This window comes from Salvelinus sp. IW2-2015, linkage group LG8 (assembly GCF_002910315.2).
Source record: "Salvelinus sp. IW2-2015 linkage group LG8, ASM291031v2, whole genome shotgun sequence".
Taxonomy (NCBI): domain Eukaryota; kingdom Metazoa; phylum Chordata; class Actinopteri; order Salmoniformes; family Salmonidae; genus Salvelinus; species Salvelinus sp. IW2-2015.
Window position 1 is genome coordinate 17,979,555 of NC_036848.1, and position 26,125 is coordinate 18,005,679.

The following is a 26,125-nucleotide window of genomic DNA, read 5'->3' on the forward strand; positions in this document are numbered from 1 at the left end:
CAGGGTCCTGCAGCACAAGATTTCGCTTTACGCGGATGATGTCTTGCTCTACATATCCAACCTGAGAAATCCCTTCCTCCATTTAGACACAATTGCTCAGTATGGCACCGTTTTCAGGTTATAAGATAAATTTTACAAATCCACTGTCTGCCTCTCAATATTACACTCACCAGTTCTATGAAGACACTATGCCCATTCCAATGGAAGACACAGGGGTTCATACCTTGGGATATTCATAAACCAGATCTGAATAGGCTTTTCAAGGAGAATTATCTTCCACTCTGGATCGTAATCAAAACAACCTCCAAACCTGGATCTCTCCAATTAGCTTAGTTAGAAGAAATTAATGTAATCGTATGAACATCCTCCTAGACTGAACTATTTTATTTCAGATGCTCCCATGCTATCTCCCAGCTTCCTTTTTCAAAACAATTAACCAAAGCATCACCAAATTTATATGGGGCAATAAAAAAACCTAGGATCAAGCTCTCCACTCTATGCGAAACCTGAATCTAAGGGCGGTCTTGCCTTCCCTTCAATTGTACTACTGGTCTCGCCAAATCCGCAACATGCTAATGGACATCTCACAAACAGACAAGAGTCAACGTGGATCCAGATAGAAGCCAATCCTGTGGTTCATTGCCACTAAGCTCAACTATATTCATTAATAATTTTAGTGAAGTGGGCAACAATGCCAAAACATTTGTGATTTACAGCACCTACTAGCGTGGAGGGACTGTAGAAATACCTGGGCATTCTCCAAATATGCTTCTACTCGCCTATAGTAGGCAACCCAGACTTGCCAAAAGCCCTGAGGGATGAAACTTTAATCTTTGGCATCTCTAGAATCAGGACCTTTTCAGACCTATTTCATCAGAAGACCACTACACTGAAATCCTTTCAAGAGCTCTGCAGTGAATTCAATGTGCCAAGATCCCATTTTTTTTTAAATATCTTCAAATTAGACATGTCATCTCTCTCTTTACTTCCAAGAGGAGGTTTAGAACTCAGTTGAACGAAGTTGAAACCTCTTCTTGTCACAGCACAATCCATTAAAGGCAAGATATATCCTATATCTATAGACTCCTTTCTGAGAAAGGGATCTCCTTTACTCCTTTGAAAATAATCTGGAAAGGACCTTGGTCTGACTATCAGTGATGAGTTATGGGAGGTTTGCGACAGGGTATACTGCTCCTCTACTAATGTAAAAATGAAAGAATCGAATTACAAATTTTTGTACAAATTTTATTACACTCCTTGAGACTCCATAAAATGAAAAACAGACATTTCTCTAACTGTAAAAGATGTAGTCTGAAAGTGGAACCTATGCATGTTATTTTGGAGCTGTAGAGAGATTGCCAGAATTTTGGCAATCTATACATACTGCTGCACAGAAAATACTAGATGTACAGTTTGATATGACCCGTGTCTCTATCTTTTAATGCCAGCAGGACTTTGTTCTTGATCCTGAAGAGAAATTTGCTCATGACCATTACATTATTTGCTAGAAATGTATCCTTCTATTGTGGGCCTCTAGTACCTCTCCTACATTTAAGAAACAAACACAATAAAGAATCAGTTTAGATATAATGACGAATATAAAAAATAGAATAATTAGATAAATATTAATAAAAATACAGATTTAGTAATATATATACCAATCGTCAAAAGCTCAAAATAAACACAAATACAGAAATTATAAGAATAAAATAAAAAAAAAACTAAAAGAACTAAAATCAAAAAAGTTTAAGTAAAAAATAACTAAACTCGAAATCAGATTAGAAGTAAGTACAAAAAAAAAAAAAAAAAAAAATACAATTAAAAACAAAAAATAAAAAAAGAAATACAGTTCATAAGAATAAAACACTAAAAAAAAATACATCAAATCCAAGATATGTGAAGAGTTAATAAAAAAACTAAATCTCAAAAAAAATAAAAAAAATAGGAAATCAAACAAAGATTTTAAAGATAAATAAACTAAAAAAATTACACAAAAAAAATCAATGAGAAAAAAAACGATATAAAAAAAGTAAAAAAAAACTCTCAATCAAGAAATATATAGAATAATAAAAAACTAATCAAGAAAAGAATACAGATCATTAAAGATAATAAAACAATCATCATAAACTCATCTCAAGTTTAAGTATACATAAATACTAAAATACAGTTTTAGTAAATACTCTCTACGGAAGTTATAGATACTTAATCAAAAGAAAAAAAACTCAAATTCAAGATTTAAGTAAAAACTATAAATACAGCTTTAGTAAAATACTCAATACAAAAAAAACACTAAAATAGGAAAAATCAAGAAATTAATTAGTATAATACTCTAAAAAAAAAAATCAGATATTTAGTTAGAGTAAACAACTCTCTCAAAAGTATATAAGATAAAATAAAAAAAATAAAATCTCTTTAATCAAGAATTATAGTAATAGAAAAAGTAAAATAAAAAATTCCATCAGTCAAAAGTTTAAAAGAATAATAAAAAATTCTTAATCAATAATCAAGAACAAACTCAATATCAACAAAGTAATTGTAATAATCTCTCAGTATTAGTAAACTAAACTTCTCTCAGTAATAGAAGAAAATAAATCATAAATAAACTACATAAAAAGTAATAAAAATAAAAAGTAAATTAAAATATCAAATAAAAAAGAATTTAAGATAATACATACAAGAATTCACAGATCTATAAAGTTAATAAAAATTATCCTACAATCAGAAATTTAAGTAAATAAAACTGTAATCAAAGGATTTAAAAAGTATTAATAAAAAAGATTAAAACTCTAACAGAATATATAAAGATAAATAAAAAAAAAAAAGAAAAAATTAATAAAATAAAAAAAAAACAAAAAAAAGTCTAGGGCAACAAAAAAAATCAATCAATGCAAGTATATATAAAAAAAGATAAAAAAAAAAAAATGAATCTATACAAGTTATAAGATAAAAATACAACTCATAAAAGTAATGAAGTCAATATCTCTCACATGCTATGAAGAAAAAAATAAAATATTAATACAATCATCAGTAATTAGTAATAACACATCAATAGTTAAGGAGTAAATAAAAATCTCAATACACAAAGATTATAAAGGATAAAATACACTACAGGATTATATAAAATAATTAATTAAAAATTACGTCTATACAAGATTATAGATAATAAATATACAAAATAAGTATAATAAAGTAATAATATCAAAAAATACAAGTATTAAAAAAAAAATAAAAAAAAAAAAAAAAGTATAAAACTAACTCTCAGGAAAAGATTAAAGATAGATTTAAAACTCTCTCAGTTTATAGTAAAACTCATCCAGTTTAGTAATACTCTTCTCAGTCCTCCCAACCCACCACAACCCACCACCCACCCCCACACCAACCACACACAAACAAACACCACCACCACCCACCTACAACCTCTAAACCCACCCCAACACCAAAACCCAACACACCACCAACCAAACAAATCAAACACCAAAAAACCACCCAAAAAAAAACAAAAATAAAACACAAAACAAACCAAACCAACACCCAACACCAAACCCAACAACACAACACCACAACAACACAACACAAAAAAACACCCAAAACAAACAAACCAAAACAAAAAAACAACCAAACAACCAAAAACCAAAACAAAAACAACCACACCAAACCACCCAACAAAAACCACATCAACCACCAACACCACCAACACAAACCACCAAAACCACCACACACCAAACCAAATTTAAACTATCAAATTTAGTATCAAAAAAGTAAAGGTTATTTATATAGTAATAACTCTCAAAAAAAATCAGATATTAGTAAATGACTAAAAAAAGAAAAAAAACAAAAAAATCACGTATATAAAAAGTAAAAACCAATTCTCAGAATCTAAGATAAAAAACTAATAAATATAAATAGATTTAAGTAAACAACTAACTCAAAAATAAGATCAGATTTTAAGATATAAAATCACTACCATCTCTGTTATAGAAATAAATAAAATTCATCTACAAAAAAAAAAAATCAGTATAAATAAAATAATTCTCAAAAATTCAGCACATCTCTGCAGCTTTTAGTAAAAAAATAGCTAAACTCCATCAGATTTAGTAATATAAACAATAAAAAATACTGAACTCATCAGAAATTTAGAGTAATATAATCAAAATCAAGTCTAGTACACTCATCAAAACAAAAACATCAGTTTAAAGTAATAAAACTCTACAAAAATCAAGTTTAGTAATACTACCTCTAGGAAGGTTTTAAGTAAATAAACTAAGAAAAATCAATCATCAGATATTAGTAATACTACTCAAACAAAGTAATTAAAGTAATAATATAATCATAAAAAACTCAAAAAAAAAACAGATTTAGTAATACTATACAAAAATAAAAAACATACTCGCCGTCAGTTTAGTAATACTCCTCACAAAAAAAAAAAGAATCAAACATACTTTCAGAAAACAATAAATAAAGATTAGATAATAAAAAACACTATACTCAAAGAACACAAGTTTAGAGAAATAATAATTCATCGAAATCTAAGATTTAGTAAAAAATAATGTCTCAGTTTTATATTATAATACTACAAATCACAGTAAATAGTTAATATCCAAAAAAATCAGTCAAGAAACAAAATACTCAAAAAAAACAAATCAGAGATTTTAGTAATAAAAACTACTCAATCAAAGTTTAGTAAATAAATATAAAAACTACATACTTCAGATATAGAGTATAATAATCATACCTTGTTGAGATATAAAAATATCTACTCAGTTTAGTAATAAAACATAAAAAACTAATACAAAGTTTAAAAAGTAATAAAAATTCATCTACAGGCTATACTCCGATAAGTTTAGTAATAAAAAAATTATAAACATCACATAACACAGTAATTTAAAGTAATAAACTCTATATAAAAACAATTCAGATAATTAAAGTAATAAAATAAAAAACTAAACCTCATCGGAGTTAAAAGTAGAAATAGACTAAAAAAAAAAAACAAAAAAAAATACTCAAAAAAAAAAAATAAAATCATACTACAGTTATTAAATTTAAGAAAGAAAAAAATAAAAAAAAAAATGTGGTGGACAGATTGTATTTGATTTTCCCCCTCCTGAAAAAGCTCACTTATGACCTCCACAAGAGACAGCCCAAGTTTGATAGACTCTGGTCTCCACTACTCCACTATATCTCAAATTGGACAGAGTGAATGGGGGGATCGGGGAGGTGAGCAGATGCGTGTTGTGTAAGGTGCTGTAAAATCTAAAAACTAATCATTGGCTCGTCATCTCAGCTAAGGCTGGAAATAGCAAATAAGAACCTTGATAGTGCTGCTGCAAGTTCTACATTTAAAATTTTGTTATAATTATTATTTGTGTGTATGTGTCTATGTATGTATATGTATGTATGTATATATATATATATATAACAATTTTTTTATTATTATTATTATTATTATTTTTTTTTTAAGTCTGTCACATCTGTGAATGTGGAATGTGTTTGGTTGGTTGTTTGAAAACTTAATAAAACTTTAAATTGAAAAAAAAAAGAAATCTCGCTGAGAAATGGAGGATAGGATGGAGAGAGCGAGAGAGAGGAATAGAGAATGGGGATGAGTGGGAGGAGGGAGAGAGAGATGGGTAGAGACAGGGGGAAAGAGCGGGTGATCAGTCAGGTGGTCACGTGAGAGGAGTTAGGACCTGCTGGGGGAGAGGGGGAGTGGAGGAGTGGAGAGACAGAGTAAGATAGTAAGATAGAGAAAGATAAGTAGAGAGAGAGAGAGGGGCAAAAAGATATGGCTAACATTCATTACAGGCCTGCTGAGGGGGGAGAGAAGAGAGGTGGGATGCTGGAAGAGAGGTGGGATGCTGGTGTGGAAGGGGGTGAGGGGGTGAGAGTGAATGAATGAGAAATAGAAAGACTAGAGAACAAAATCAAATTAAATGAAAAGTATTTGTCACATGCGCCGAATGCGCCGAATACAGCAGACCTTACCGTGAAATGCTTACTTTAAATCCCTTAACCAACAATGCAGTTTTAAGAGAATAGAGTTAAGAAAATATTTACTAAATAAGCTAAAGTAAAAAATGAAAGATTTTTTTGTTTGTTGAAAATAACAATACTGAGGCTATATACAGGGGGTACCTGTACCGAGTCAATGTGCGGGGGTACACCTTAGCGAGTCGCAGCAGTGTAAAAAACTAAAGGGGGTGGGGTCAATGCAAATAGTCCGGGTCGCCATTTGATAAATTGTTCAGCAATCTTATGGCTTGGGGGTAGAAGCTGTTAAGGAGCCTTTTGGACCTAGACTTGGTGCTCCAGTAACGCTTCTCGTGTGGTAGGACTTGGGTGACACCGCCTAGTATATACAGTTGAAGTCGGAGGTTTACATAAACTATTGTTAATGACTCCAACCTAAGTGTTTCAACCACTCCACACATTTCTTGTTAACAAACTATAGATTTGGCAAGTCAGTTAGGACATCTACTCTGTGCATGACACAAGTCATTTTTCCAACAATTGTTTACAGACAGATTATTTCACAATTCCAGTGGGTCAGAAGTTCATGTACAATAAGTTGACTGTGCCTTTAAACAGTTTGGAAAATTACAGAAAATTATGTCATGACTTTAGAAGCTTCTGAAATGCTAATTTACATAATTTGAGTCAATTGGAGGTGTACCTGTGGATCTATTTCAAGGCCTACCTTCAAACTCAATGCCTCAGCATGGGAAAATCAAAAGAAATCAGCCAAGACCTCAGATTTTTTTTTTGTTGACCTCCACAAGTCTGGTTCATTCTTGGGAGCAAATTACAAATGCCTGAAGGTACCACGTTCATTTGTACAAACAATAGTACTCAAGTATAAACACCATGGGACCACGCAGCCATCATACCGCTCAGGAAGGAGACGTGTTCTGTCTCCTAGAGATGAACGTACTTTGGTGCGAAAAGTGCAAATCAATCCCAGAACAGCAAAAGACCTTGTGAAGATGCTGTAGGAAACAGGTACAAAGTATCTATATCCACAGTAAAACGAGTCCTATATCGACATAACATGAAAGGCCGCTCAGCAAGGAAGAAGCCACTGCTCCAAAACTGCCATAAAAAAGCCAGACTACGGTTTGCAACTGAACATGAGGAAAAAGATTGCACTTTTTGGAGAAATGTCCTCTGGTTTGATAAAACAAAAATAGAACTGTTTGGGCATAATGACCATCGTTATGTTTGGAGGAAAAAGGGGGATGCTTGCAAGCCGAAGAACACCATCCCAACCGTAAAGCACGGGGGTGGCAGCATCATGTTGTGGGGGTGCTTTGCTGTAGGAGGGATTGGTGCACTTCACAAAATAGATGTCTTCATGAGGTAGGAAAATTATGTGGATATATTGAAGCAAAATCTCAAGACATCAGTCAGGATGTTAAAGCTTGGTCGCAAATGGGTCTTCCAAATAGACAATGACCCCAAGCAAACTTCCAAAGTTGTGGCAAAATGGCTTAAGGACAACAAAGTCAAGGTATTGGAGTGGCCATCACAAAGCCCTGACCTCAATCCTATAGAACATTGGTGGGTAGAACCGAAAAAGTGTGTGCGAGCAAGGAGGCCTACAAACCTGACTCAGTTACACCAGCTCTGTCTGGAGGAATGGGCCAAAATTCACCCAACTTATTGTGGAAGGCTACCCAAAACGTTTGACCCAAGTTAAACAATTTAAAGGCAATGCTACCAAAAACTAAATGAGTGCATGTACACTTCTATCCCAATGGGAATGTGATGAAAAAAATAAAAGCTGAAATAAATCATTCTCTCTGCTACTATTCTGACATTTCACATTCTTACAATAAAGTGGTGATACTAATTGACCTAAGACAGGGAATTTTTACTATGATTAAATGTCAGGAATTGTGAAAAACTGAGTTTAAATGTATTTGGCTAAGGTGTATGTAAACTTCCGACTTCAACTGAAAGTACTGGAAACAATAGAACACTATGAAATATCGGGGAAACCAGGCCTGGTATTCATAGCCGACTTTGAAAAGGCTTTCGATAAAGTACAACTGGAGTTTTTATGTAAATGCCTGGAATATTTCAATTTTGGAGAAACTTTTATAAAATGGGTTAAAGTTATGTATAGTATCCCTAGGTGTAAATAATGACCTAAAACAGGGAATTTTTACTGGGATTAAATGTCAGGAATTGTGAAAAACTGAGTTTAAATTTGGCTAAGGTGTATGTAAACTTCCGACTTCAATTGTAGTTCCTGGATGGCAGGAAGCTTGGCCCCAGTGATGTACTGGGCTGTACGCACTACCCTCTGTGGCGCCTTATGGTCGGATTCCGAGAAGTTGCCATACACCTCTCGATGGTGTAGCTGTAGAATTTTTGAGGATCTACGGACCAATGCCAGGGAATTTTTACTGGGATTAAATGTCAGGAATTGTGGAAAAACTGAGTTTAAATGTATTTGGCTACGGTGTATGTAAACTTCGGACTTCAACTGTATGTAAATAAGGTATCTGTTTTAAATGTTTAATAAATGTGCAAAGAATTCTAAAAACCTGTTTTTGCGTTGTCATTATGGGGTAATCAGCTAAAGAGCTGCTATTAGCGAACATGTGTTTGGAGTAGGGCTGGCAGAATTATCATGTAATAATCGTCATAATACATTTGTTTTAGTAGTTTACCCAATAAATATAGTTTACCCAACAGCAGTTTTAAATTTTTTATATGAAGTGGGTAAAGTTAGTAATCATTTTACAAGCACAACGGCATGGTTGGGGGAGAAGCTTCATTTCCGAAAGTTCTTGTCACGTTCTGACCATAGTTCTTGTGTGTTTTACTTGTTTTAGTGTTGGTCAGGACGTGAGCTGGGTGGGAATTCTATGGTTGGTGTGCTAGTTTGTCTGTTTCTATGTTTTGGCTAATATGGTTCTCAATCAGAGGCAGGTGTTTTGTGTTGTCTCTGATTGGGAATCATATTTAGGTGGCTTGTTTTGTGTTGAGATTTTGTGGGTGGTTGTTTCCTGTCTTTGTGTTTTCTCTGCACCAGATAGGACTGTACCGGTTTTGCCACATTTGTTTTTTGTAAGTGTTCACATTTTTTCGTCTATTAAACATGTTGAGCACTGGCTACGCTGGCGTGTTGGTCCGATCCCTGCTACCTCCTCTTCTCGTGAAGAGGAGGAAGGCTGCCGTTACAGTTCTGAGACAGGGTTTCACCAAAGCTGTGTTGTATTCATTAAGCATGCCGTAGATCATTCTCAAAGATGCCTTGTGATGTATTACAAGCTCAATTTCTTTTTTTTTTTCTTTTTTTTTTTTATGTTCCTTGGCAAGAAAAGGTTGAAGACCACTGGCATAAAACAACCATTCCATTTCTAGGAAGTTTTAGGGCTGTATCTCATATTTAGTAGATACACGTACCCGATGTATCTGTTAGATACACAGCTACTGAGAGAGAAACACAGAGTAAAGGGAGAGAGAGAGAGAGAGAGAGAGAGAGAGAGAGAGAGAGAGAGAGAGAGGAGAGAGAGAGAAGAGAGAGAGAGGGGGAAAAGGAGAGCGCGAGCAAGAGGATGACAGAAGGGGAGAGAAAGGCTAGAGGGAGAGAGACAGACAGAGGAAAGGGATATAGAGAAGGAGAGAGAGGGGTGGGAGAGGGAAATGGAGAGAGAGACAGACGGCGAGATAGTCCACAGGGTGCACTGGTAAGATATGCACCCAGGTGCATCTTGGGTAAAGAGTGAGTGAGTGGCCACTAGATGAGTTTTCATCAGTATTCACCTATCTGCTTATTCACCCTCCACTGCCTCCAAATGACTCCCTCACAACCTCGTTTCCCCACATCTCGCACCTATCTTTCTCTCCCTCCATCCATCTATTGCATGCATACGCATACACAGACTCGCACTTTCAGACAGGGGAACACACACTTCAAAAAACACAAGGACACTTATGTGTGTGCACACAGAAGCAGGAAAGCAGGCAGGCACACATACACGCACACACCCACATGTATTCAGACCCCTTTGATTTTTTCACGTTTTATTGCGTTACAAAAGGGGATTAAAATTGATTTAATAGTATATTTTTGGGTAAAAAATCTACACAAAATACTCCAATGTCAAATAGTCATAAAAATGAAATACCTCAAATACAGTCATTGCATAAGTATTAATCTCAAATCAAATCACATTTTATTGGTCGCATACACATATTAAGCAGATGTTATTGCGGGTATAGGGAAATGCTTGTGCATTAATATCTACTGTAACAATTCACAACAATACACACAAATCTAAAAGTACAAAAATCGTATTAAGAAATATATAATATTCGGACTAGCAACGTCGGAGTCTGGAGTATGAATACAGTATATATTTATAGATATACATACACTCACACACTGTAGTTGGTGTTGTCATTAGTTGACCTAAATTGCAGAGAAATCCGAGTTTTCTACGGCGCTACAGCAGACGGTAAAAACTATCGGACCTCCTTGACATGGCGTTATTCCTTCTTGGTCAACTGTGCCGACATGGGAAGCTTCATGAATACAAAACGAATGCATCTTAAATGCATCCAATCTGGATATGTGGTGACCCAAAACACAGGGAACGTTCTCTGGGGTACCTTTGTGTAGTTTCCTGTAAGTTACCAGGACGTCACTGAGGACCATGTCAAGACTGTTTTAAGGGTTTTCTCAGGACCTTCATTTTACTAGTCATTCGGAAGTTGCGTGATGGGAACATTCTATCAGGGAACCTTGTCTAGTTCCCTGTAAGTTACCAGGACGTCGTTGATGACCATGTGAGGACATCTTCAAGACATTCTTGGGACAGTCGTTAGGACATCGCATGATGGTCCCAGGTTTCCCAAACCATTATAAGTAAAGTAATGAAATTATATGGGGGGGTTTTAAGGTAAGTGGGACTATGTTCTGGAAAAATCTGGTAAAACCAGTGACCGTATGTATACATTTGACATCACTTAGTACTTACTTTTCAGGGCGGCAGGTAGCCTAGTGGTTAGAGCTTTGGACTAGTAACCGAAAGGTTGCAAGATCGAATCCCGAGCTGACAAGGTAAAAATATGTCGTTCTGCCCCTGAACAAGGCAGTTAACCCACTGTTCCTAGGCCGTCATTGAAAATAAGAATTTGTTCTTAACTGACTTGCCTAGTTAAATAAGGGTAAAATAGAAGGGATTTAAACTCACAACCTCTGGATTTGTAGTGCGTGGATCTTTCTGTTGGACCATAAAGTCTGTAGCATTCTCATAGGTCCCCTACACATTCAATATCTATAATACATCTCTGCACTGCTATTCTAGTTATTAGTTTAACCAACTTGACTTATTTCAGGGGATTATTATTCTGTTTTAATGTTACTCATGAATCACTATGATAAATAAAAACGTTTTTCTTGAGTGTATTTTTAACTGAGCCGAAATTCACTTTGATGTGCAAAGTGTAGAACAAGTTTCCATCCAATTGGCGACAGATTTTCATGCAAATATCCTCAAATCTGCATAAAAACAACATCCACATTTTCCCACCATAGGGGTGTTTCCATCAAACTGACTTGTTGTGGATAAAAAGCTGTATGTGATGACATAGCGCAAATACAAAGTATTATTGTGGTTCAATTCAAATGTATCAAATAGATTATAATTTTTTTAAAGTTAAATGGGTTTCCATCACATTTTCAACTCAACCGATGGCTTTCTGTTGCGATAATATAGCAAACCTGCCCAATCTGGTTTTGGCACGGTTATATGATGATGTATGGATAACAGACAGATCATTTATATTTGATCATTGTCAGCTATACACTCTGCATGCTTTTCAAATTTGTGGTGATAATAAAACAAAATACAAAATTGCGTGACTCCAAGTTTCCAGCAATAGGATGGGTTTTATATCAATATTTGTGTATAAAAGCATTTCCACCGCAATTGGCCCCAAAAAATTATCCCACCTTGTCTTGCCTATTTTGTTTTGTCGGCATTGGGATGTTTTAGACAAATTCGTGAGCTCAAATCCCAGGACATGTTCAATAATAATTACTGTATAAATAAGCACACACAAAGTAATCATGTACGTCAAATATGTAAGTTGAAAACGCCATGTTAAAAGTACTGTTTGTGTACTAACATTGCCAACAGACAAAGGGCTGGAAATGGATCAGTGATTCACCAATCATGGCCTTGATGGCCTTGTCAACAGTAACAAGGGACGATGTGTAATTAGACGAGGGTGCCCTGTGTAGTAGGCTTTCTTTTGGTGTGTGTGTATGTTGTCGTGGCTTGTCTTTAACATTAATCTGAAGACTGTCTAATTATCTAATTAACTATGTTTAATTGTTACCCAATTAAATTAATAATGTAACAATTAACTCATTTGGATCTGGGGCACCACGAGAGCGATTCTTTAAATTAAACTCTAAAAGGTCTTTACCTATCACATCTATAAACAGTCAACTTATTAATCATAAACTCGTATCATATCACCATTCTGAACAGTCGTAACCTCCTTGCATCTGCAAAAACCTGAGCCTTATTTATGATTCAGTACTACACAAATTTGTTTATTTATTTACTAGCTAATTAAATGGGAACACAGGATAAACATACACTCTAGACCAGTTATTGACTGGAGACTTAATACGCTGAGAACAGGTCCCAGGCGGAATGACAACAACATGGATGCTTGTTAAAGAAGAGATGGCGAGGGAGAGAAAGGGACAGAGACACATAAAATTGCCACATTCAGAAACTACTCTCACCTACAATAACGATATATTTTGCACATAAACCACCGCCCGCTTTGAGCAAGAAATCATGAATGAATGTATTTACATATGCCTGGGTTCGCCGGGGATCTCTCGGTGAACGGGGCAGCCTTGGAAAGGGCCCTTTCGTGGCACGATTGTAAGGCTCTGATTGTCCAAAATGGTTCCAACAACTCTTCTCTTGTTGTCCTTCTTTGTAGTTGTCCGGTATCCGGTGCATTGTCGTGTAGTCCTGAACAGAACTACAGAGTTTATTTTCCTTCCATTCGCTCTTGAAGATGCTTCTTTGACGATAGGCTAGCCAGCCATATCAATGGTTCCCCGGTGGGGTGATGAGTAGCGTAATACGATGGTTTGAGCAGAGTAACAGGATGGTACTACTTAATTCGCTTTCGAAGATACTTTACTTAGCACAGCTAATCAGCCGTACCAGTGATTGTCCGGGAGGTGAGTTTAGTTCAAAGTTCAGACCATTTAAAAAAAATGCATCTGCAGCTTCACACTTTCCTGGTATAATGTGTTAATTTTTTAACCCATCATCCATACCTTTTGCTCGAAAGGGGTGGTTCCGGCAGGCTGGCACGCTTCCTGACTTCACTTCGGGGCGGTGATTACTCACTATGCAAAGTTATGCAAAACAGGTATCTCTTATAACTTCTCAAATCACATTCCTGTCTTAAAAAAAACACTTCAAAAAATGTTCATATTACATGAACAACCCATAGTATGGAAACTTCATCTACAGTACCAGTCAAAAGTTTGGACACATCTACTCATTTAAGGGTTTTTCTTTATTTTGACTATTTTCTACATTGTAGAATAATAGTGAAGACATGAAAACTATGAAAAAACACACATGGAATCCTGTAGTAACCAAGAAAGTGTTAAAAAAATCTAAATATTATGTCAGACTAGGGGGTTTGGTCAAGACGTTTACACAGATCAGACACGGACAGAATTGTTTTAGCTCGGTTTCAAGGGTGTTTATTAAATAACAAACAAAAAGAAAAGAATAGGTCTCCTCCGGGATACCGTCTTCTGGGCTCCGGTCTTGCTGTATCCTGTGGGGAACAAAACCAAGTTCCCTCCGTTATCTCTGGTACTGAGCACGACTATACGGGAGTAACCTCTCTTCCCCCAGTCCCCACCCCCGTGTGCTGCCCTTCTGGCAGCTTTATGGGACTCGTCCAGCTGGTGAGCAATCAGTCCCCTTGATTACTCACCAACCACAATCAGCCCCAATTAGTCCTGGCCGGAGAGCCAGTCGAGCCCTGGCACATCCAGCAGACTCCGTCTGTCACCAGGTCTCGACGAGTCTCTCCCTGGTGGCTAACCTGCTGTATGCCACAATATATTTTTGATTTTAGATTCTTCAAAGTAGCCTTGATGACAGCTTTGCACACTTTTGGCATTCTCTCAACCAGCTTCACCTGGAATGTTTTTCCAACCGTCTTGAAGGAGTTCCCACATACGCTGAGCACTTGTTGGCTGCTTTTCTTTCACTCTGCGGTCCAACTCATCCCAAACCATCTCAATTGGGTTGAGGTCGGGTGATTGTGGAGGCCAGGTCATCTGACGCAGCACTCCATCACTCTGCTTCTTGGTCAAATGGAGGTGTGTTGGGTCATTGTCCTGTTGAAAAACAAATGATAGTCCCACTAAGCGCAAACCAGCTGGGATGGCGTATCACTGCAGAATGCTGTGGTAGCCATGCTGGTTAAGTGTGCCTTGAATTCTAAATAAATCACTGACAGTGTCACCAGCAAAGCACCCCCACACCACCTCCTCCATGCTTCACGGTGGGAACCACACATGCAAAGATCATCCGTTCACCTACTCTGCGTCTCACAAAGACACGGAGGTTGGAACCAAAAATGTCAAATTTGGACTCTACAGACAAAAGGACAGAGTTCCACCGGTCTAATGTCAATTTCTCGTGTTTCTTGGCCCAAGCAAGTCTCTTCTTATTATTGGTGTCCTTTAGTAGTGTTTTCTTTGCAGCAATTCGACCATGAAGGCCTGATTCACGCGGTCTCCTCTGAACAGTTGATGTTGAGACGTGTCTGTTACTTGAACTCTGTGAAGCATTTATTTGGGCTGCAAATAAATGCTTTGTTTAACACTAACACTTTTTGGGTTACTACATGATTCCATATGTGTTATTTCATAGTTTTCATGTCTTCACTATTATTCTACAATGTAGAAACTAGTAAAAATAAAGAAAAACCTTTGAATGAGTAGGTGTGTCCAAACTTTTGACTGGTACTGTTTGTAGTGGGTATTCTTTCCAAGTTCCAGTATTTCCTTTATAACATCAGAAAATAAACACAATTATATTAGTGCTCTATAGATCGCCTCTGACCATTCCCCACGTTCTAAGTTCGAAATATTGTTCCAGTATTCGCTTTTGAATGTGTTAGAGTTTCAGCGGGAAAAGGTCTGTTGAGACAAAGCACGTTCCTTTGGTGAATTAGGAGAGCGAAGACCTGGATCTTCTCCCTTGATTTACTACAGGACGTGACTGTCATCTCCACTAGTTCTTCCCCCCCCCCCCCTCCTCTTCTACGGATGAAAGGGGATATGATTATTCATTGCAAACCTGATCTGACATATATGGATTCTCGTGGTCAGGCAAGACAATGTAAAATGCATTCGGAAAGTTTTCAGACCCCTTTACTTTTTACACATTTTGTTATGTTACAGCATTGTTCTAAAATGTACTAAATAGTTTTCTCCCCTCATCAATCTACACACAATACCCCATAATGACAAAGAAAAACAGGTTTTTAGAATATTTTGCAAATATATAAAAAATTAAATTACTTTATTTACATAAGTATTCAGACCCTTTGCTATGAGATTCGAAATTGAGATCAGGTGCACCCGGGTTCCATTGACCCTCCTTGAGATGTTTCTACAACTTAATTGTAGTCCACCTGTGGTAAATTCAAGTGATTGAACATGATTTGGAAAGGCACACACCTGTCTATATAAGATCCCACAGTTGTCAGTGCATGTCAGAGCAACAACCAAGTCATGAGGATGAAGGAATTGTCCGTAAAGCTCAGAGACTTGTGCCGAGGCATAAATCTGGGGAATAGTACCAAAAAATAGATCTCCAAGAACACAGTGGCCTCCATCATTCTTAAATGGAAGAAGTTTGGGACCACCAAGACTCTTCCTAGAGCTGGCTGCCCGGCCAAACTGTGCAATCGGGGGAGAAGGTCTTTGGTCAGGGAGGTGATTTTCACTCTGACAGAGCTCCAGAGTTCCTTTGTAGAGTTGGAAGAACCTTTCAGAAGGACAACCATCTCTGCAGCACTCCACCAATCAGGCCTTTATGGTAGATTGGCCAGACTGAAGCCACTCCTCAATAAAAAACACATGAGTTTGCCAAAGGGCACCTAAAGGACTCTCAGACCATGAGAAACAAGATTCTCTGGTCTGAAGAAACCAAGATTGAACTCTTTGGCCTGAATGCCAAGCATCACATCTGGAGGAAACCAGGCAGAGCTCATCACCTGACCAATACCATCCCTACGGTGAAGCATGGTGGTGGCAGCATCATGCTGTGGGGATGTTTTAAGTGGCAGGGACTGGGAGACTAGTCAGGACTGAGGGCAAGATGAACAGAGCAAAGTAGAGAGATCCTTGATGAAAACCTTCTTCGGAGCGCTCAGGACCTCAGACTGGGGTGAAGGTTCACCTTCCAACAGGACAACAACCCTAAGCACACAGCCAAGACTACGCAGGAGTTTCTTCGGAACAATTATCTGAATGACCTTGAGTGGCCCAGCCAGAGCCCAGACTTGAACGCAATCAAACATGTCTGGAGAGACCTGAAAATAGCTGTGCAGTGACACTCCCCATCCAACCTGACAGAGCTTGAGAGGATCTGCAGAGAAGAACGGAATAAACTCCTCAAATACAGGTGTGCCAAGCTTGTAGCGTCATACCCAAGAAGAGTCTGTATTCACTGCCAAAGGTGCTTAACAAAGTACTGAGTAAAGGGTCTGAATACTTATGTAAATGTGATATTTCAGTAAAAAAATGGCTTTGTCATGATGAGGGGGAAAAAAGGAATTAATCAATTTCAGAATAAGGCTGTAAAAAAAATAAAAAAATGGAAAAAGTCAAGGGGTCTGAATACTTTCCGAATGCAGTGTGTGTGTGTGTGTGTGTGTGTGTGTGTGTGTGTGTGTGTGTGTGTGTGTGTGTGTGTGTGTGTGTGTGTGTGTGTGTGTGTGTGTGTGTGTGTGTGTGTGTGTGTGTGTGTGTGTGTGTGTGTGTGTGTGTGTGTGTGTGTGTGTGTGTGTGTGTGTGTACACATCTAGATGTGTATAAGAGACAGGTGTGTGTGTGTGTGTGTGTGTGTGTGTGTGTGTGTGTGTGTGTGTGTGCGTGTATATAACAACCGTATTGCATTAGTTGTCATGCATCTAAATTACATGAACTCATGGGAGAAGGTGAAGGCTGTAATGCTAGTGAATGCTGACTCAGGAGAATGCTTGCGTGAAGGGATACAGAGGTGGAATTTACTTCTGGGCTGAAAACGCAGCACAATATTAGGATTGTGACTTAGGAGAGATGCTTTTCTCTGGCCTTGTCACCAACAAGCTGCTATGAATAAAGTGTAAGAACAATGTGGTGCTTACATATGCTATGAATCGCTGACTGCTGAATAATGAATAAGTACCGAATGCAGGACTTGGGGTACATCGCAATACTCTTAAGTGACCTACTTTTCTCTTCATTCTGCACTAGTTTGAAAGCAATATGGTGACTGGCATCCAGATCTTTACTTTCAACTGTCCAGTTCTTTCAAATTAGTGCAGATGAAGGCGAGGACATGAGGAGATGAAGCCACTCTAGAGTATGGAGATGCACCCCTGGACTGCCAAACCCACTGTCGAGCACTGCAGTCCAAATTAAACTGACAAATCCCATTTCTCTCCATCCCTACATGATCCCTTGGGCGCTAATGAGAATTTGTGCACGTGGCGGCGAGAGGTGCTGGAAAATGATAGCATCATTGATTGTTTGCCATGAAGCGCGCTCAAGATGATGGATGATTTTTAATCAAATGTGTCATTTGTTATAACATAAGTAATATTTCAGCAGATGGAGTAAATGACAATTTTAAGTCTTCTGTTTTATTTGAATTGAATCAGGTTCTAGTTTCTTGGACCGTGCATATCTTTATTTATCTCTGTAGGCTATTGAGAGCTATCCGTTTTATTTAGGTAGGATACTCTGTACTGTGTTTTCTCCTCCTTTTCTATCAGCTGATAGTCTTTCCTCCCCCCTCACTCATTCAAACGAGATTGACCCCCGCCCACCTTTGCCTCACTAATCTTCATAAATCAACACTGAGTGAGACACCCTGTCCTGTCCATCTCAGTAGTCGTGTTCCACTTCTAGTCCTGTTCACTGCTCAGTCATCCGGAAGACATGACCTCTCTCTCTCTCTCTACCCCCTATTTCCTTGCACTCATATGCATATCCACACATTCAAATGGCTGTCCCCCTGATTGCGCTCGCTGCTAGGCCTGTCGGGCCGGTTAGCCGCAGAATGCTTATGAGAGCGGAAGGGAGAGAGTCACTAACAGTCGCTAACCACTAGCTAGAGCTCCTAAAAACACCTGAGAGAGCCAAGTCAGAGCACAGCCCATCGGATTACTGCTCACAAAGCCTCCCCACTGCTTCGTGGGAATTATGTATTTAGCGCCGCATGGCTTATCCTATGAGGGGAATATTGTTATGGTTTGTCTCTGATCATTATCGTCACGACGATGACTAATTATGTTATGTAATTGTGTTTTAAAGCCCCTTGACTAACAAACGCTGACTGGACTAAGCCTAATACAGAGGCTGTGCAGCTCTCTGACCGCGTAATAGCGCATGATGAGAATGGGAGTTGATTTTTGGTAAATCTTGTTGTCTAGGCTACTTCCTTCATCTTTAGGGAAAAGGAAGAAGCAAAAATGTGAGAGTATCATTACTCAACCCTATAGCTATTCCTCCTTTTAACTATTGTACCTCGTCCGTTTAAAATCTCTCAAAAAGGTGACAACTTCGAACAAGTTCAAACGCTCAGCGATTCTAAACCTAGGTCTCATTCTCTTCCCCGCTCCCTCTCTCCTAGTCCTCAGACTGAAAACAAGCAATGCAGAATCGAGGTTGGTGTCTTTTCTGTGACCAATGCTGTTGACGGCCCGGCGGATGTGATTCGGCGAAGTGCTCGTTGTGACAGGCAGGAGATGCGAGCCTGTCGGCTTATCAAAACTCAGAACCTGCCTGAGCAGCGTTAAGTCACGGTTGTCGGACCGGGCCCGCCATCCCGGGCCCGCCGTCCCAGGCTACACGCGAGGACCATGCGCTCAACTTAAATGTGTACGGAGAGGGGGAAGGAGAAAGAGAGGAGAGAGGGAAAGATGAGAGAGATATAGGGGTGATACAGAGCGAGGGAGAGAGAGATGGCAGAGATGGGGGTGAGAAAGAGAGATGGGGGAGAAAGAGAAAGAGACGCCTCAACCCCATGTCCTCCACGGGAAGCCTGGAATCGGATCCACACACTAAACTGACAGGCACTCAATACGCTTAGATAAGCACAGCGAGTGACGGCAGTGGCTACGTTATCCGTCAGAAGCTTTAACTTTATATGTTTGATAAGTGGAATAGGAGAAGGCCCACGTCAAGCAATCTCAGGCTAAGATTTCTACTCAATTGAAAGTGAATAGCAATCTCAGCATTGTTTACCCCCCATGGGAGAGTCCTTGGAGACAACTTTTGTTCTACCAGCAGCAAAATATTGCACCTAAATGTATTGTTTTATTAGTCAATGGGCTCCCAATAGACTATTCCCCAATAGGTAGAAGTTGCCAGTGGGCACAGGTCTCAGATCAGCTTGCCCTCCCCCAATCCCATGCTTACCCTTAAGCACAAAACTAACCTTAGATCAGTATCACTCCCTAGTCCATATACAGCCTACTGGTCCTATAGCTAGAGGGAGAATATAACACATGTTGTTTGACAGCCTCTATAGACAGGGCCCAGTAATGAGGTAGGTCTTTGCTGGGGGAGATGGGGCTGGAGGGGTGGTGTGGAGAGAGCAGAGTGGACATCAATCACTGGTTAAGCTGGGCCCCGAACAGCGCTCAGGGACCTATTAGAGTAATGTGCAACAGCAGAAGCTCATGGGAAAGAGCATGCTGCATGCAGTGTAATTGTGTGTACATGAGGGGGATTCTGTATATATATATATATACTGTATGTGTGTGTGTGTGTGTGTGTGTGTGTGTGTGTAGAAAGTGTTTTGGTCAAATGTCACCCTTGTAAAGGGTTACTGTTGGATGACACTCGGCTAATTAGTGTCGTGTCTTCATAATGCTTGGTCCATGGCAATCACTTCACTGACGCTTCTTCCAATACATTTCTTTTCCATTTCTCAGAGAGAAAAAAAATGCTCTCAGTTGTCACTTGTGTGAACACACACACACGACACAGAGGCACACAATGCCTTGGCTGTATGTGTGACAGCTGTGGCCGCTTGGTGGCCTTTAAGTGGCTGCTGTCATTTGTTCTTTACTGATCAGCAGAGAGTCACAAGACACCCCCCCCCCCCCCTCTGAATGGAAAAGTTAGAAATGTCAAAAGGCCACAATCATAAGAAAGTGGAAATCAGCATCAGCCAGACTATTATGAGTCCCATGACAAAAACACACCATCAGAGAAGGGTTTATTTGGGTATTTTCCGCTCATAATTTCAAATCAATCGGTGACATATTTTTGGTTCAATCATAGATGAGTGCTGAGTGGAAAGGATGACGTATATCACTATTAATTTTCATAAAAATAAAAAAACGATTGACTCTGACAGTGAGTCTGTGTGTGTCGTTGGAATGCTTGTGTATAGCACGTGTCAAACCCTGCAGAAACAACGACTAGGGGATTCTTTGGTTCAGTTTACCATGGGACCAGGCCCTGCGCTGGCTGTCAAAACCTCTTTACTTTGGGTCAAAATCAACTAGCTCCCTACGAGCCCCGAAAACACACCACACGTTCCCCATTTTATCCCTGAAGATAACGAGACAACTGAAAAGCTTTGGCCGCAATTTGTCCCCTCCAGCTCACTGTACTTGAAAGTTGGAACTGCTCTCACAAACCGGGACTGTGGCCTTGACTCTAAAATGTACTTCAACCCCATTCAAGTGCTGTATTTTCACATGCCAGCTACCCAACACTGATAGATTCCGGAAGATATAAGTAATTGATTACTCTCGACAGTATAATTACAGCAGAGATCAAATGGAGGTTGACGCTTCAATTAATTTTGGCGGCTTTAATTCAAAGTGGGTACTTTTAAATTGAGTTCTGACGAGTTGGAGGGAGCTTTGGAACAACTTTCCTGCCAAGCTGTAGATTTGATCATAACCTTCTGACTAAAATAGCTTACCTTTGCCATTACTCAGGATTATGCCTTTGAATAGCCGAGCGGCTTTCAAGTTTATGTGTCTTGCCCTATGTTCAAATATCAGTGTACTAATTAGAGGTTCATTGTTAGTCCCTTTTTCGGGGCTGCCTTGGTACGAATCTTAAGTCGTAAATCTTTAACTCACACATTCAGTATTAGAGCACTATAGGCTAGTTCTTCTGGCTGCAGTACGTTCGTGACATGGCTCTTTACCACACATAGGCACTCAAAAGCAGCGCGCTAGTAGGGCTAGCTCTTCTGGCTGTATCTCTGTAACGTTGCCTTGGTGACACACTGAGTCATCGCTCGTTAACTCAAACACTCAACAGTGGCACTATGCTAGCTTTTTTGGCATGGGCTGAGGCTTACCAATGAAGCCCAGCTGGGAGAACTCCAAGATCATCCACTCGTCAGACGGCTGCTGCAGGGCAAAGTTCTTCATCGTGGTGAAGTAATTCGGACGGGCCACAATGTCATCCTCCAGCTGAGAGAAAGTGAGAGAAGAAAAACGGGAAATAAAGACAAACATTCTGTTCTGTGCTTATTTCTCTCATTAACGTGACAATTCCCAGTCATTACGTTTAATTAAATACTAATTGGTGTAATTTGTAGCAATGGGGTTTTGTGATTGCAGCCATATGGCCATGACTATTCAATAATTGAAAACTCTGGAAGGGGTTGAAAACATTACACATCATGAATGACAATGTGAAATGAAGCTGTTTTACACATTTGTATGACTCAACATATTGTCTAGTGCAGTGGTTCCCAAACTTTTTATAGTCCCGTACCCCTTCAAACATTCAACTCCCAGCTGCATACCAGGGTCAGTGCACTCTCAAATGTTGTTTTTTGTCATCATTGTAAGCCTGCCACACACACACACACTATACAATACATTTATTAAACATAAGAATGAGTTTTTGTCACAACCCGGCTTGTTAGACGTGACAAAGATCTCTCATAGGACCAGGGCACAAATAATAATAATAATAATCAATCATTTTGCTCTTTATTTAACCATCTTACATTTAAAATCTTATTTGTTCATCAAAAATGGTGAATAACTCACCACAGGTTAATGAGAAGGGTGTGCTTGAAAGGATGCACATAACTCTGCAATGTTGGGTTGTATTGGAGAGAGTCTCAGTCTTAAATCATTTTCCACCCAAAGTCTGTGCCTGTATTTAGTTTTCATGCTAGTGAGGGCCGAGAATTTACTCTCACATAGGTACGTGGTTGCAAAGGGCATCAGAGTCTTAACAGCGCGATTTGCCAAGGCAGGATACTCTGAGCGCAGCCGAATCCAGAAATCTGGCAGTGGCTTCTGATTAAATTACATTTTCACAGAACTGCTTGTTGCAATTTCGATGAGGCTCTCTTGTTCAGATATTGGTAAGTGGACTGGAGGAAGGGCATGAAAGGGATAACGAATCCAGTTGTTTGTGTCATCCATTTCGAGGAAAGTACCTGCATATCTGCACACCTAACTCACTCAGGTGCTTTGCTATATCACATTTGACATTGTCCGTAGGCTTGAGTTAATTTGCATACAAAAAAAATCATACAATGATGGAAGGACCTATGTGTTGTCCTTGTTAATGCAGACCAAGAAGAGCTCCAACTTCTTAGCCTCAATTTTGTCCCGCGCATTGAATATAGTTGCTTGTAATAGTCCCTTGTAATCCTAGATTCAGATCATTCACGCAAAAAAAAATATCACCCAGATAGGCCAGTTGTGTGATAAACTCGCCATCGTGCAAGCGGTCAGACAAGTGAAAATTATGGTCAGTAAAGACAAACGTGTCAATACTTTGCCCCTTGATAACCAGCGCACTTCTGTATGTTGTAAAAGCGTTGCCCATTTCATTGCAAATTGCATAAAATACGAGAGTTCAGGGGCCTTGCTTTAACAAAGTTAACCATTTTCACTGTAGTCTTTCAAGCTGTCAGGCATTCCCTTGGCAGCAAGAGCCTCTCGGTGGATGCTGCAGTGTACCCAAGTGGCGTCGGGAGCAACTGCTTGCACGTGCGTTACCACTCCACTATGTCTCCCTGTCATGGCTTTTGCGCTATCAGTACAGATACCAACATGAGCAGCAGCTACGTTTGGCTACATACGGACCACTGGTGGAATTCCCCAGAGAGTAACGGTTGATGTGATTGGATGTTCATTATTTGACTAGGCTACCTGTATTTTGACATTGTGTTGTTATTTCGCTGAAAACTAGAAGGTTCAATTTTATTTTTGGCAGTGAAACGAGGCTACTCAGGCAAGAAAAAAAACTCACCCAAATGTGTAGCCCCGTTAGAAAATATAAATGGACTGTTTGAAAATGTAAAAAATAAAAAAATAAGAATCTTAAAAAAAAAATAGATATATATTTGGCGTACCCCGGACAGCATTGCCCCCAGTTTGGGAATACCTGGTCTAGTACAATTACCTCATCACTTTGTCTGTACACTCTTTCCTTTTTCCTCTTACATTTTTTTTTAAGCATCTCATTTTTAAAGCTTCAATAGACTTGAGCAGGAAATGACACACGACCGCAAAATCAATCAAATAAATGATATTTGTCACATGCTTTGTAAACAACAGGTGTAGACTCCGACTCTAAACTACAACTAATTAACGCAAAAAAACAAAAAGAGAAAACAAAAAGAAAAAAAGACAGCTCGACAGCCATGTTGAGAGAAGTGACGGCTGCTCTGTGTGTGTCACTAAACAGATGAGGTGATTAGGAAGGAATAAACTGTGGCATAATGCGCTCCTCTCCTATCTGAGGCAAGGCTCCAGCACTGGGCCCACGCAACCCCTGTCACTTCCCATCTCACGCGCTTCCCTCTCGCCCCCTGTTCTCCTGCCGCATGTGGGGACCGAGGTGGAGACAGCCTGGATACATGTTTTGCAAGTTGGACGCAGAGCGAGGGTGATACTGTACATTGGGCTGCAACAGATGGCCGTTATCCTATTCCCAGGCGGTGGCGGAATAAACATGCCTGTTTCCATCGGTTTCCATTTTCCATTGACATTTTAGTCATTTAGCAGAAGCTCTTATCCAGAGCGACTTACAGTTAGTGCATTCATCTTTATATAGCTGGGGGGACAACCACATAACTCAGTCATAGTAAGAACATTTTTCCTCAATTAAGCTGTGGGAATAATCAAGATAATCCGTGAGGAGGTAGGGTTTCAGGCATTTTTGGAAGATGGGCAAGGACTCTGCTGTCCTAACGTCAGAGGTAAGCTCATTCCACCAAAAGTGTGCCAGGACAGAGAAGAGCTTTGACTGGGCTGAGCGGAACTTGATCCCCGTAAGGGTGGGAGGGCCAAGAGAGCAGAGGTGGCAGAATGGAGTGCTCGGGTTGGGGTGTAAGGTTTGAGTATAGCCTGAAGGTACATGTTTCCATCCGAGTGGCTAAAGTCTGCCTGGCAACGAGGAGCGCGTGTGTGTTTAAGCATATACACCTGTTTTGTTTGTTTGTCTGTTTGCTTGTTTAACCTGTCTGTGTTATAGTGTCAAGTAGAGGGCACCCTTTTGAAGTTGCAGATACAGGTAACTGATTCTACAAGTGTCTGGAACTTAATTGGAGGGATGCAACACTATTCTTCCACAAGAAATTCCATCATTTGGTGTTTTGTTGATGGTGGTGGAAAGTGTTGAGTTGAGATCTGACTGAGACGGCCATGGCATGTGGTTTACATGGTTTTCATTCTCATCAAACCATTCAGTGACCACTCGTGCCCTGTGGATGGGGGCATTGTCATCCTATGGGGGCATAGCCAAAATAATGGGCAAAATAATGGCCTGACCAGCATTTTTATACATGACCCTAAGCATGATGGGATGTTAACAGCTTAATCAACTCAGGAACCACAATTGTGTGGAAGCACCTGCTTTAAATATACATTGTATCCCTTCATTTACTCAAGTGTTTCCATTATTATTTATTTTGCATGTTGGATTGTGTTGCAGGTGTGGATTTGAACCTGTTTGTTTTAATGTTTCCTTACACAGTTACTATCATCCGAGGCGGAGGCCCAACACTGCATAAAGATGGACAGAGTTTAACCCTTTGGTCCTCCGTCTGCTCTCCCACAATCAATTGTGTCTGCAGCCTTCCTTGGTGATGAGGAGAACATATCACCCAAACGGAACTTCCTGAGGTAGACTCTTTCAAGCCCCTCGCCTCCAGAGGTTTTGCATTGTTTATATCTTAATGTACATAGTCTACTGACAAAAATCGAGATTTGCCTGCCAAAAAGAGTAATGCAGGGGTTTTATGTTTCACAGAGACTTGGCTAGATCCTTCCGTCAAAGACTCAGAAATAGAAAACTTCCTAATTACCCGAAAGGAAAGAAATCGGAGAGGAGGGGGTGTGTACATTAATGTCAGAACAGACATTGGTTTTAATATGAGAACGGATTTAAATCACGATCGCATGGAAGCAGTTTGGCTGGATATATTATTACCTAAAAGCAAACCAATCTTTACAGGGGCTTTGTAAAGACCTCCAGACCGGAGTTACTTTTATGAGATCCTTGAAAATGTGTGTACTGCCCACTGTGACTTTCTAAACTCTGAAGTGATTCTACTGAGTGATGTAAATGCTGATGTAGTGAACATGAGCTGCCCCCTGTATAAGGCCTTGTCTAACTTTTGCAAAACGTTCTGTTTGACTCGGTTGATAAATGAGCCTACAAGAATCTGTGACACCAGTCAGACTGACATTGATCTCATTATTGTATAACACAAGATATCCAAAAGTGGTATAATTGCAAATAGAATTAGTGACCATTTCTTAATACACCGCACTAGGAAAGTGAGGGGGGGAACTGGAAAATTGCCACAATACCATCAGGACAAGATCC

The 26,125-nt window shown here is 39.2% G+C and overlaps 1 protein-coding gene across 1 annotated transcript in view; it reads right to left on the bottom strand.

Moving 5' to 3' along the window:
- Positions 1-26,125, bottom strand: part of mgat4b (alpha-1,3-mannosyl-glycoprotein 4-beta-N-acetylglucosaminyltransferase B) — a 227,396-nt gene that overhangs the window by 35,767 nt on the left and 165,504 nt on the right. Inside the window, exon 8 of the mRNA XM_023992677.2 lies at positions 21,621-21,735. Coding sequence (XP_023848445.1) covers positions 21,621-21,735 — 115 coding nt within the window. The remainder of the gene's footprint in view (positions 1-21,620; positions 21,736-26,125) is intronic.